The 14,703-nt window shown below is 43.8% G+C and overlaps 1 protein-coding gene across 3 annotated transcripts in view; it reads left to right on the top strand.

Moving 5' to 3' along the window:
* Positions 1–14,703, top strand: part of LOC140476836 (uncharacterized) — a 63,861-nt gene that overhangs the window by 3,474 nt on the left and 45,684 nt on the right. For all 3 annotated transcript variants that reach the window (XM_072569649.1, XM_072569648.1, XM_072569650.1), the window contains exons 2-4: positions 7,168–7,274; positions 9,120–9,289; positions 14,353–14,471. In XM_072569649.1, coding sequence (XP_072425750.1) covers positions 7,168–7,274; positions 9,120–9,289; positions 14,353–14,471 — 396 coding nt within the window. The remainder of the gene's footprint in view (positions 1–7,167; positions 7,275–9,119; positions 9,290–14,352; positions 14,472–14,703) is intronic.

The raw sequence follows: 14,703 nt of genomic DNA, 5'->3' as shown, positions 1-14,703 counted from the left end.
TCAGACTATCCAGCCTCTTCTTAAAACTCAAACCCTCCAGTCCTGGCAATATCCTGATAAATCTCTCTCCAACTTAATAATATCCTTCCTATAACAGGGTGACCAGAACTGGACACAGTATTGCACCAGTGCGCTGTACAACCTCAACATAACATCCCAATTCCTATACTCCAAGGTCCATTGTGCAATGAACACAAATATGCTAAATGCCTTCTTAACCATCCAATCTACATGCGATGCAAATTTCAAAGAATTATGTACCTGAACCCGTTGGTCTCTCTGTTCTACAACATCCCCCAGGGCCCGACCATTAATTATATAAGTCTTACCTTTGTTTGTTTTGCCAAAATGTAGCACAGTGAAGAAGGTTATCGAAGATTACAGAGAGATCTTGTTCAATTGGGTGAATGGACTGAGGAGTGGCAGATGGAGTTTAATTTGGATAAATGCATAATGGATAAATTCCTCAGCTCATTCATCCATTTGATCAAGATCTCTTTGTAATCTTCAATAACCTTCTTCAGTGTCCACTATACCACCAATTTTGGAGTCATCCAGAAACTTACTAAACATGCCTTCTATATTCTTATCTAAATCATTTATATAAATGTCAAACAAAGGGGGACCCTGAACCGATCCCTGTGGAACACCGCAGGTCACCAACCTCCAGTCTGAAAAGCAACCCTCCACCATTACTTTGTCTCCTGTCATTAAGCTAATTATGTATGCAATTGGCAAGCTCACCGTGAATCCCATGTGACCTAACTTTTCTACAGTAATTAGTCTACCATGTGGAACCTTGCCAAAGGCTTCACTAAAGTCTGAATAAACAACCTCTTTTGCTCCATTGTCAGCAATCTTCTCGGATACTTCATCAAAAACCTCAATCTAAGTTTCCTTGCACAAAACCATGCTGACTATTCCGATTCAGTCCTTGTCTCTCTGAATGTATATAAATCCTATCTTTCAGAACCACCTCCAACAATTTACCTTGACTGATGTCAGAACCTCGGGTCTGTAGGTTCTAGGCTGCTCCTAACATCCCTTCTTAAACAAAGGCACAGTATCAGCCACTCTCCAGTCTTAGAATCCCTACAGTGTGAAAACAGGTCCTTCAGCCCAACAAATCCACACCCACTCACCAAGGAATATCTCACCCACGCCCATTCCCCATTCCTCTACATTTACCCCTGACTAATGCACCTATGAATACTATGGGCACTGTAGCACCTGACCTGCACATCTTTGGATTGTGGGAGGAAACCGGAGCACCCGGAGGAAACCCACGCAGAAAAGGGGGGGAACATGTAAACTCCACACAGAGAGTCATCCAAGGCTGGAATCAAACCTGGGTCCCTGGCGCTGTGAGGCAGCAGTGCTAACCACTGCCCCATCTGGCATCTCACCCATATTTATAAATTGTATGAATATTTTTGCATGGAGCCCCACAATTTCCTCCCTAATTCTCATAACATTCTAGGATACACTAGATAAGGTCCTGGAGATTTATCCACATTTATATTTTCTAAGACATCTGGCACTTCCTATTTTGTAATGTAAACTTTTTAAAACATCAATATTTTCCTGAGTTCTCTAGTCTCCATTTCTTTCTCTATAGTAAAAGCTGACATGAAATATTCATTTAATATCTCTCCCATCTCCTGAGTTAGATGACACCTTTGATCTTTGAGATTGTACTCTCTTTCTACTTGCTGTCTTGCTCTTAATGTATTTGTAGAATCTCTTTGGATTGTCCTTAACCTTACCTGCCAAGGCTATCTCATATCCCCTCTTTGCCTTCCTAATCTCCCTCTTAAGAATGCCCCTACACCCTTCATGCTGTTCAAGAGGATCATTTGTGCCCAGTTGTCAATATCTAATATATGATTCTTTCTTCTTGGCAAGAACCTTAATACCTTTATTCATCCATTGTTCTTTGATCCCACCCGCCTTATCTTTTTCCCTTAACAGGAACATGATGACTCTGAACTCTTGTTATCACACTCTTGAAAGCCTCCCATTTATTGGACATCCTTTTACATCCTTCTACAGCGCAGTACTGGTCCTTCAGCCCTGGATGTCACGCCAACCTGTGGAACCAATCTGAAGCCTATCTAACCTACACTATTCTATTCTTGTCCATATGTCTATCCAATGACCATTTAAATGCCCTTAAAGTTGGCGAGTCTACTACTATTGCAGGCAGTGGGTTCCACGTCCCCTACTACTCTCAGTGAACAGTCTACGCAATCAACTTGCAAAAGTTCTTGTCTCAGACCATTAAAATTTACCTTATTCCAATTCAAACCTTTATAATCTTTTCCATAACTATTTAAACATAAATAAAATGATGACAACTGGTTGCAAAATGTTCCCCTGCTATCACTTCAGTCACTTGCCCTGCCTTATTACCTAAGAGAAGGTCAGGTTTTGCTCTTTCTCCAGTAGGAACATTTACATATTGATAAAGAAAATCTTTCTACTGTTAACATTTAACAAATTCTTCATCATCCAAGCCTTTAACATTATGGTAGTCCCAGTCACTCTTTGGAAAATTAAAATCACCTACTATTTGAACCCTTACAATTCTTACATATATGGGAGATTATAAGCACAGTAGCTATAAGAGCAGGTCAGAGCTAGAATATTAGATAGGGATGGACAGGAGTCCTTGGGTGAGGGTGTTAAATTGGAGGAAGGTGATCGACAACAATATTAGGCAGGAACTGGAGAGTGTTGATTGGACGTGGCTGTTTGAGGGTAAATCCACACTGGACAACTGGGACTATTTCAAATGGCAGTTGATACAACTCCAGGAGTGGCATGTTCCTATGAGAATGAAGGATAGGTATGGCAAGTTATGTGAACCTTGGATGACCAGGGATGTTCTGACCTTAGTCAAAAAGAAAAAGGAAGCACATGTAAGGTCTAGGAGGATGGGAACTGACAAGTCTTTGAAGTATGCAAGGAAAGCTGGAAAGAACTTAAGCAAGGAATTAGGGCTAAAAGGGATCATGAAAAGTTGTTAGCAAACACGATTAAGGTGAATCCCAAGGCTTTTTATACAGACATAAAACATAAGAGGGTAGCAAGGGAAAGGGTCAGCTCACTCAAGGACAAAGGAGGGAATGTATGTGTGGAGCTAGAAGAGGTAGGTGATGTCTTAAATGAATACCTTGTACCAGTATATGCCAAAGAGAAGGAATTGGTGGATGATGATCTCAGGGAAGGGAATGTTGAATTTCTAAGCCAAGTTGCTATTAAAAAGGAAGAGGTGTTGTGGATCTTAAAAAGTATTAGGATAGATAAGTCCCTGGGTCCTGATGGGATCTATTCCAGAATATTGAGGGAGGCAACAGAACAAATTGCTGGAACATTGACAAACATCTTTGTATCCTCTTTGGCCACAGGTGAGGTCCCAAAGGACTAGAGAATAGCAAATGTTGTCCCGTTGTTTAAAAAGGGTTACAGGGAAAACCCAGAAAATTACAGACCTGTGAACCTCACATGTGCTAGGGAAATTCTTGGAAAAGATTCTCAGGGACAAGATCTATAAGCAGTTAGAAGTAAGTGGACTGATTAGTGATAAAAAGCGTGATTTTGTACAGGGGAGATCGTACCTCACTAACTTGATTGAGTTTTTTGAGAAGGTGATGAAGGTGATTGATGAGGGAAAAGTGGTTGATGTTGTCTACATGGACTTCAGTAAAGCCTTTGAGAAGGTCCCTCATGGTAGACTGGTACAAAAGGTGAAGTCACATGGTATCAGGGGTGAGTTGGCAAGATGGATACAGAACTGGCTTAGTCATAGGAGACAGAGGGTAGTGGGGGAAGGATGCTTTTCAGAATGGGCAGTTATGACTAGTGGTGTTCCACAGGGATCAGTGCTGGGACCTCTGCTGTTTATAATCTACATAAATAATTTGGAGGAAAACATAGCTGGTCTAATTTGTAAGTTTGCAGATGATACAAAGATTGGTGGAGTTGTGCATAGTGAGGATTGTCAGAGGATACAGCAGGATATAGATCGGTTGGAGGCATGGGCAGAAAAATGGCCAATGGGGTTTAATCCAGACAAATGTGAGGTGATGCATTTTGGAAGGTCAAGTACAGGTGGAAATTATACAGTGAATGGCAGAACCCTCAGGAATGTTGAAATGCAGAGGGATCTGGGTGTGCAGGTCCATAGTTCACTGAAGGGGGGCAGTGCAGGGAGATAAAGTAGTGAAAAAGGCTGATGGCATACGTGTGTTCATTGGAAGGGGCAGTGAGTATAAGGATAGGCAAGTTATGCTGCAGCTTCACATAACTTTAGTGAGGCCTCACTTGGATTATTGTATAAAGTGCTGGGCGCCACATGACCAGAAGGATGTGGATGCTTTGGAGAAGGTACAGATATGGTTGACCAGGATGTTGCCAGTAGGGGGGATTTTAACCATGAAGGAAGGTTGGTAGACTAGGTTTGTTTTCACAGGAGGTTGAGGGGTGATCTGATAGAAATTTATAAGATTGTGAATGGCATGGATAGGGTGGGAAGTAAGAAGATTTTTCCTAGGGTGGAGGGGTTATTATTGGGGGACACATCTACAAGGCACAACTCGGGAGTGGGATGGAATACTCCCCACTTCCCTGGATGAGTGCAGCTCCAACAACACGCATTAAGCTCGACATCATCCAAGACAAAGCAGCCCGCTTGATTGGCACCACATCCACTCCCTCCACCACCGATGCTCAGCAGCAGCAGTGTGTGCTATCTACAAGATACACTTCAGAGATTCACCAAAGGTCCTTAAACAGCAGCCTCCAAACGCACAACCACTTCCATCCAGAAGGACAAGGGCAGCAGATCCATGGGACCACCACCCCCTGCAGATACCTCTCCGAGACGCTCACCATCCTGACATGGAAAAATATCACTGTTCCTTCAGTGTTGCTGGATCAGAATCCTGGAATTCCCTCCCTAAGGGCATTGTGGGTCTACCTACAGCACATGGACTGCAGTGATTCAAGAAGGCAGCTCACCACTAACTGAGTCCAGAGATTCCTGAAAGATCACTGTCACTGCCTCCACAATCTCCTTCAGAACTCTGGAGTGTAGTCCATCTGGTCTGGGTGATTTATCCACCTTCAGACCTATCAGCTTCCCAAGCCCCTTCTCTTTAGTGATGGCCACTGCACTCACCTCTGTCCCTGACTTTCTTGAAGCATGTGAAAACTTATGCAAAATATCCACTCACTCCCTCAGCCATTTCTTTGTTCCCCATTCTCCAGCCTCACTTTCCAGAGTCCCACTGTCCACACTTGCCTCTGTCTTACCTTTTGTACAGCCATAGTTGCCTCATTCTCCCCTCAGTAGGTTGTTCTTCTAGGTGAAAGTGGGTATTGCAGATGCTGGAGATCAGAGTTAAGATTAGAGTGAAGCTGGTCAGGCAGTGTCCAAGGAGTAGGAAAACCGACGTTACGGGCAAGAGCCAATTTTCCTGATCCTCGGATGCTGCCTGACTTCCTGTGCTTTTCTAGCATCACTCTAATCTTAAAGTTTCTTCTTTTACCTCCCAATTTTTATTTTTTATTCAGAGGATCTGGTTGTCACTGGGTGTGGCCACATTTATAGCCCATTCCCAATTGCCCAAGAGTCAACCATATTGCTGTGGGTCTGGAGTCACGTAGACCAGAACAGGTAAAGCAGCAGTTTCCATCCCTAAAAAACATTTGTGATCCAGATGGATTTTTACAACAATTGACAATGACTCCATGGTCGTCAATAGATTTTTAATTCAAGATTTTATTCAATTCAAATTCCACCTTCTGCCATGTTGGGATTCAAACCCAGGTCCCCAGAACATTATCTGGGTCTCTGGATTAAGAGATTGGTAATATTACTACTAGGCTATTGCCTCCCAGAAACTCGGCGGGGGGGGGGGGGGGGGGGTTTGCCATTCCACCATCTTTCCTGCTGGACTCCACTTCCAGTCAACTCCAGCCAGCTCTCCCCTCATGTCTTTGTAGTTACCTTTATTTAATAGTAATACCGTTCCATCTGATTCCAGCTTCTTTCCCCTCAAACTGCAGGGTTAATTTGAACTTCTTCTGGTCACTGCCTACCAGGGTTTCTTTCACTTTAAACTCCCTCAGCAAGTCAACCTCATTCCTCACAAGGGGAAGGCAATGACCTTGTGCACTGTTAACCCAGAGACCCATTTGGACCCGGGTTTGAATCCTGCCATGGCCAGAGGGTGGAATTTGAATTCAGTACAAATCTGGAATTAAAACTCTAATGATGACTCTGAGCCATTGTCTAGTTGTCAGAAAAAGCCCATCTGGTTCACTAATATCGTTTGGGGAAGGAAGTTGCCATCTTTACCTGTTCTGGCCTACGTTGACTCCACACCCACAGCAAAAGGATTGGCTCTTAACGGCCCTCTGGGCAATTAGGGACGGGCAATAAATGCTGCTTAAGCCAATGGCACCCTGATCCCATAAATTAATAAAAAGAACTCGCTACATCCAGAATTAGATGTTCCCTCATGGACTCTACCACAAGCTGGTCCAAAAAAACCATCTCATAGACATGACACAAATTTCTTTTCTTGGGATCCACTGCCAACCTGGTTTTCCCAATCCACCTGCATATTGAAGTCCCCATGATGATTGTATTAGTGCCTTTCTCCCATGCCTTTTCTATCTCTTGATTAATTTCCCCACATCCTGACTACTGCTAGGAGGCCTGTACATAACTCTTTCTTTTCCTTTGTGCTTCCTCAACTCCACCCACACAGCTTCTACACCTTCTGACTCGATATCACCTTCTTACTATTGGTTTAATTTCATTTTTGACCAACAAGGCAGCCCTGACCCCACTCCCCAGCTGCCTGCCCTTTCATTCAGTTACAGATTCTTAGATATTTAATTCCCAGCTCTGATCCCTTTGCAGCCATGCCTCTGTGACCAGTGACTTCTGATTTATTCATTAGTAAGCTGCCCAGCATTTATTAGGCGGAAGTGGGTACTGCAGATGCTGGAGATCAGAGTCAAGATTAGCGTGATGCTGGAAAAGCACAGCAGGTCAGACAGCGTCCAAGGAGCAGGAATTGCTGGGAATGCCCTGCATTTCTGGGTCCACAGTGTAAAACCTGTTTTTTGTTTGTTGTTCCTGTTTCCTGACAGACAATCAATGACTTGTTCCTTGCTCTGTATGAGATGGGATTTGAGGAGAGTCGGGTGCAGGCTGCAGTGCAGGCTGGAATCTTCAATGTGCACGACGCTACTGAATGGTCAGTCACTGACTTCATACACTGCTATAAAACCTTTCTCATTGCTTACAGTTATGATATGAACCAAAAAAGGTAATGGTTTACACTTATACAGCACCTTCCGTGGGTTAAACTACAAAAGTACAGGACTGGCTATACCAGAGGGGGCAGAGGCTTGGAAATACTTTTATTTAATTCATTCATGAGACATGGACATTACTGGCTAGGCCAACATTTATTGTCCATCCCTCATTGCTCAGAAGGTGGAGTAAACCACATTGGTATGGGACTAGAATCTCACGTAGGCAGACCAGGAAAGGATGGCACTTCCTTCCCTAAAGGGCATTAGTGATCCAGATGGGTTTTCCCAATAATTGACATTGAAGTCAAAGTCATCATTAGACCATTAATTCCAGATTTTTGTATTGAATTCAAATTCCACCATCTGCCATGGTGTGATTTAAACCCAATTCCCCCAGAAAGATTCCTGGGTCTCTGGGTTAACAGTCTAACGATAATACCACTCAACACTCTCCTCCCCCCACGTCAGGTAACTCACTTCCTAACTCTCAAAGCCTGTCCAACACTTACAAGGCACAAGTCAGGAGTGGGATGGAATACTCCTCACTTGCCTGGATGGGTGCAGCCCCAACAACACTCAAGCAACTCAACACCATCCAGAGCAAAGCAGCCCACTTAATTGGCATCACATCCACAAACATCTACTCCCTCCACCACTGACGCTCAGTAGCAGCAATGTGTACCATCTACAAGATGCCCTGCAGAAAATCACCAAAGATCCTCAGACAGCACCTTCCAAACCCACAACCACTTCCACCCAGCAGATACAACCCGCAAGTTCCACTCACAGCCACTCATCATCCTGACCTGTTTGCGTATCACTGTTCCTTCAGTGTTGCTGGATCAGAATCCTGGAACTCCAAAGGTATGGCCAAAAATCACTGGATTCGGGAGAAGTACCAATGGATTGGAAAACTGCCATGTACCAACCCTCTTCAAAAAGGGAGGGAGGCGAAAAGCAGCTAATTAACCTCGTGTGTATTGTTGGAAAACGATTGGAATCAATTGTTAAAGAATACCAGAATGTTTGGAAATTCATAATCTAATCAAGCAGAGTTCAGCATAGCTTCATGAAAGGGAAATCATAGCTCACTAATTGATTAAGTTTCTTGAGGAAGACTCAACCTGACTGGATAGAGACAGAGGCTGAGCTGCTGTAATCTCTTGTTACTAATCCCTGTCAGTCGGCCTGTCAACACTGTGGGTGATGTTACCAACTCACTTTGAGGGAGATGCACTGACAGAGACCCTTGCTTTTCAGAAGTGTGGATAAGTAGTGATGAATGATATACCCCTCATTCATGTCTGTCCAGGGAGGAAATGCTGCCATTGAGGGTACCATCTCTCAGATGAGGCATTCAACCCAGGACCTGTCTAGTAAATGGCAAAGATCTCATGGCTAGTGTTTCAAAGGAGAGAGGAGAGGAATTTTCCCCAATGTTTTTGGCCAATATTTATTCTTCAATAAGCCTCACTAAGCAGATTAGCAGATGTTTCTCAGATTGCTGGCTGTGGAATTTGCTGTGCACCCATTGACTGCAACAAGTGAGTATCTTTCAGATAGACTGTTGGCTGTGAAGTGGTTTGGGAGATCCTGGTGTTGAGAATCAACTTTCTCTTTGAGCCTCATTGTCGTGTGTGTATGTTTGCGCGCACGCATATGTCTTTGAACGATGGTGGGGTTGCTGAGTGCGATATGTTGCACGTGGATTCTGTGGCTTCACTTGCTCCGTGCTGTTTAGCGGACATCTGCTGTTGTATTGCTTAGTTTCTGATGTTCCACAGGTTGCTCCAAGGGGGGGATTGCACCAAGCGTGGTCAGGAATCACGGGCCTCAACACCTGGGGCGATGTCAGCATTTAACCCACCACTTGCTCAGGGAGTGACTCTTCCACTGACCGAACCACCAGACAACCAGAGACACATCCCACCTGGCACACAGAATCCACCTGAAGGTAAAACCCGAGGAATGGGGCAGTAGCCAGGTCTTTTTAATTGATTTGTTTGTGTTATTTTGATGATCATGCACAGCTGTCTTGAATACTGGTTTTTGACTATTTGTTCAAGCATGTGCTGATAGAGTCCAGTCTAGACTAGCTAGACTAAACATGGTGTGGAATATGGAAAATGGAGTCTCTTATGCCATTTTTGACTGCATAGACATCCTATGTTTGAAATTCTAATCTTGTTTCATAGTAAGAAACAGATGCTCATTCTATATCATAGTTTGATATTGTTAATGTCTCCTTCACCCATTCAAGGATCCATTAATCCTATCCTAGCCTGGTACTGTTTTCAGTGAGTTCTCTTCAATCTTGAGCTTATCAGTGATAGGCAACATGGATCTGTGCGGGGAAGATGGTGCCTTACCAACTTAATAGCGTTCTTGGGGGAAGTGACCAAGCTGATAGATGAAGGAAGGGCTATTGATGTCATATACATGGACTTTAGTAAGGCATTTGATTAGGTTCCCCTTGGTAAATTAATGGAGAAAGTGAAGTCACATGATGTGCAGGGTGTTCTAGCTAGGTGGATAAAAAACTGGTTGAGCAACAGGCACAGAGAGTAGTAGTTGAAGGGAGTTTCTCGAAATGGAGAAAGGTGACCAGTGGTGTTCCCCGGGGTCAGTATTGGGGCCACTGTTGTTTGTGATGTACATAAATGATCTGGAAGAGGGAACTGTTGGTATGATCAGCAAGTTTGCAGATGACACGAAGATTGGTGGAGTAGCAGAAAGCATAAGGGACTGTCAGAGAATACAGGAGGATATAGATGGACTGGAGAGTTGGGCAGAAAAGTGGCAGATGGAGTTCAATCCAGACAAATGTGAGGTGATGCATTTAGGCAAGTCTAATTCTAGAATGAATTATACAATGAATGGAAGAGCCTTGGGAAAAGTTGATGGGCAGAGAGATCTGAGAGTTCAGGTCCATTGTACCCAGAAGGTTGCTTCACAGTTGGCTAGAATGGTCAAGAAGGCATTTGGTATGCTTGCCTTCATTGGACGGGGGTACTGAATATAAGAGCTGGCAAGTCATGTTAAAATTATACAAGACGTTGGTTTGGCCGCATTTAGAATACTGTGTACAGTTCTGGTCGCCACATTACCAAAAGGATGTAGATGCTTTGGAGAGGGTGCAGAGAAGGTTTACGAGGATGTTGCATGGTATGGAAGGTACTAGCTATGAAGAGAGGTTGAGTAGGTTAGGTTTATTTTCACTAGAAAAAAGGAGACTGAGGGGGGACCTGATTAAGGTTTACAAAATCATGAAGGGTATAGACAGGGTGGATAGAGACAAGCTTTTTCCCAGGTGAAGGATTCAATAAGGAGAGATCACGCTTTCAAGGTGAGAGGTGAAAAGTTTAAGGGGGATACACGCGGCAAATACTTCACACAGAGGGTGGTGGGCGTTTGGAACATGTTGCCAGCAGAGGTGGTAGGGGCAGGCACAGTAGATTCATTTAAGATGCATCTGGACAGATGCAGGAGTAGGTGGGGAGCAGAGGGATACAGATACTAAGGAATTGACCAACAGGTTTAGACAGTACATTTGGATCGGCTCAGGCTTGAAGGGCCAAAGGGCCTGTTCCTGGGCTGTACATTTTCTTTGTTCTTTAATCCTTGTCAGTGACTGTCAGCTCCCTGTTTCTACATTCATTCTGACTCCAGGACCCCTCTGATGTTGGTTTGTTAATACAAGTTCTGATAGTACAATACTTGCTGACAGGTTCCTGCTGACATTGGCCTTTAGTGTGTCCAAATAGTGTCTGTGGATTCTCTAGCTGCCACAGAAAACTCGCTGCTTAGCCCTTACGTTCTAGCTACCTCTAGTGGCATGTGGAAATTACTGGCACAGCCCAGCATTTATTAGCCATCTGTAAGTGCATTTGTTGTGGGTCTGGAGTCACATGTAGGCCAGACTGGGTAAGGACAGCAAATTTCCTTCCTTGAAGGGCATTAGTGAATCAGATGGGTTTATATGATAGTTGCCATTAGGCTAGTTTTAATTCGAAATTTAATTTGAATTCAAATTTCATCATCTACCACAGCAGGCGTTGAACCCATGTACCCAGAATATTAACCTGAAGCTCTGTGACCTGTCATGATGATACCAGTTCCCCTGGTTACTACATGACAGGGAATGGAATACCTAGTGACCATACCATGGAGGGGGAGGGGTTAATGTTTAGTTTGGGGGGAAGACTAGAGATAACCCTTGGGATGGAAGTAACAGAGTAGATGGAAGGGGCAAACGTCTCGTATGAGGGGTGGGGGAGATCAGGGAAGAAGATGGGCAATTTGTGCTGACATGGGGGAAGGGAATAAAATCCTGTAGGGATTCAAAGGATGTGGGCGTCACTGTCTGGACCAGCATTTATTACCCTGTTTCCCCTTGAGAAGGTGGGGGTGAGCTACCTTCTTGAACCACTGCAGTCCGTGTGCTGTAGGTAGATCCACAATACCCTTAGGGAGGGGAATTCCAGGACTTTGACCCAGTGACACTGAAGGAATGGTGACATATTTTCAAGTCAGGATGGTGAGTGGTTTGGAGGGGAACCTGCAGGGGGTGGTGTTCCCATGGATCGCTGCCCTTGTTCTTCCAGATGAAAGTGACCGTGGGTTTGGAAGGTGCTGTCTGAGGATCTTTGGTGAATTTCTGCAGTGCATCTTGTAGATGGTAAACACTGCTGCTACTGATCATCAGTGGTGGAGGGGGTGGATGTTGAAGGTGTTGAAGATGGTGGATGACGTGCTAAGGGAGTGGATGGTTGAATGTCTTAAGTGTTAATGGAGTTCACCCATTCCAGACATTCAGCTGCTGTTACTGATGTTGGAGAAGGTCATATTATGAACTATAATTGATGTAGAGAACTAAACTCTGTGATCACTCCAGTGCCACTTTTGGAACATTACTCTCCCTTAGAAAACGTGTGAGATAATATCAGCTCTCAATGTTCCCATATCAGACTTCTTGATCACTCTTTCGAAATACAGTGTTCATTATGCAATAAATATATGAAACAGAACAGAAATTGCTGGAGAAACTCTGGCAGTGTCTGCAGAGAGAAAGCAGAGCTAATGTTTCAAGTGTGTTGACCCTGTATCAGAGCATTTGTGATATTATTCAGTGTTTGTAATAATATCTCGCTAGCCCAAAGAGCCCAATCTCATTCTACTGGCTCCATGTGGTGAGCGAGTATTCCCGATCAGGATAGATGTGCTTTTAAGATGGCTCCATGCTAACCCAGCACTCTGCCAGAACTGCATACCATGAAGATCATGTGGCACTGGGCCTGTGTGACTGTTATTTACTTCCTTTTGTTGATGTTATGCCCTCTCTCTGCCCAATTGCTGCTTTGCATAGGTGTGCTGAACTAGTCTGGTTACAAATTGAGATCTGTCCCTGGAGTTCACTCGTGTTAGTCACACACTCATGATTAGCTTTTACAGTTCCTACTGCCCTACATTGTCTGGTGTGTGATAATGGAAATCCATGGGATCTAGATCATATCTCCATGTTTAAAGCAGTTGTATATCCCTCTGGCCCAGTCCAGCCCGACTTCTCCTCATTAGCACTGAGCCTCACAAAACCCGCAGTCCAAATCACCACAGGAACCTCCTTGGCTATCTGCTGAACACAGTTTGTGGGTAGGCCTCTAGTACTGAATTACATCTGTTCACTGCACACAGTCACACAGTAGGTAAAACTCAGGCTTCTGTATAGATTTTAATCCATTTGCTCGGACATGTTATGATGCATCTCTGGATCAGGTGAGACATGAACACAGTCTTTTTGCCTCAGAGGTAGGAGACACTCCCACTGCAACAAATATAACACAGCAACTTGCTGCCTGTAAAGAGGTAAAGGTAAAAATCATCATAACATTGAAGAAGTACTCATTAAAGATAAATTGCTGCTAAATCTCCTCATCCAACTTTGCCAGCTGTGCAAATACACACATGGCTATGGGCCAAATGCAGGAAAGTGTTGAACCACTATGTTAATCAGGTAAAGACGGTGACTTTTTATTTTTGTGTTTTTTTTAAACTGTGCGTCACACTGAGAGGGAACAGTTTTAAAACCAGTGTTTAAAGGATTGCTGTATGTTTTGAAAAACAAGTAACCTGACCCTGATGACCAGCATCATTTAAACAGCTTGTCTGAATAAGTAGTAACATGAAGTTTAGATTGCAGACAATAGAGCCAAGGAATTCTGTTTTCACATAGAGCTTTGGTTGGCAATAAGAAGTTTGTTGGTATGTGGACTCGTGACCAGCTATTGATGAAAGACAGCAACTGAGAGATTGATTTTTTAGGTACTTGGGGCCAGGGGGAAGATATGGCAAAGTGATCAAATCGCCAACTGTTCAGGAGTTGTCTCTCTGTTTTCTCCAGTAAGTCACTTTAAACCTGAAAAAAAAAGGTTTATCTTTTGTTCAGCAGTTGCTCTAAGATGTGACCTTTAATTGATAAGTCAGTGACTTTTACTGAGTGAACCAGCAACCCTGTGCCTTTTGCAAACCAGAGGAACCAGTTGGAAAAGGAATGCCAAGAAAAAAACGTTTTGATCAGCAAGAACCAACTCAACTAAGTTCTTGTGAACAAAGACTACTGACCTGCTTTCCCAGTTTCCCCTCCATCCATGTTTTTTCCCACAATTCTTTTGTGTGTGTGTGTGTATGCGTAAGAATTTATAATAGGATTAGAATTTTAATTAGTGGTGTTATATGGCAATGATTTATACTGTTTATCCGTATCTAATAACTTGTAATACGTAATTCTTGTTAAGTGGGGAAACTGTTCAATAACCTGGCTCTAAAAAGTCAGGTAAATTGAGGAAGTTTGTGCCCTAATTTTAAAGTTTGTAACTTTGATGTGATTCTGGGAATAACAGGGATTGAGTTCCAGAGTGTTCCCCCAGTGAGGCAGGATAATAACCTGTCTACACTGAGCTTTCTTTCTGGCCTCCCATCTCTGACAGTACCTGATTGTTTTGGTTTGTAACTTTTGTTTAGCTGCACCTTACCCAGCGTTACCCCTCTCCAGGAGAAATCCCAACCTGAAGGAGTTTGAGGAGCAGCAGAGGGAACAGTTCGCTCAGCAAATCAAAGCTGAGAGGAGGAGGAAACAGAAGGTAAATAATAACGATGCAGTGAGTTCCTCTGCCTTTCCTCCCTCCCTCAATGATAACGATGCAGTGAATCCCTCTGCCTTTCCTCCCTCCCTCGATGATAACGATGCAGTGAGTTCCTCTGCCTTTCCTCCCTCCCTCAATGATAACGATGCAGTGAATCCCTCTGCCTTTCCTCCCTCCCTCAATGATAACGATGCAGTGAGTTCCTCTGCCTTTCCTCCCTCCCTCGATG

Source organism: Chiloscyllium punctatum, chromosome 5 (genome assembly GCF_047496795.1).
Source record: "Chiloscyllium punctatum isolate Juve2018m chromosome 5, sChiPun1.3, whole genome shotgun sequence".
NCBI lineage: Eukaryota > Metazoa > Chordata > Chondrichthyes > Orectolobiformes > Hemiscylliidae > Chiloscyllium > Chiloscyllium punctatum.
This window is presented reverse-complemented; position numbering and strand designations above follow the sequence as displayed.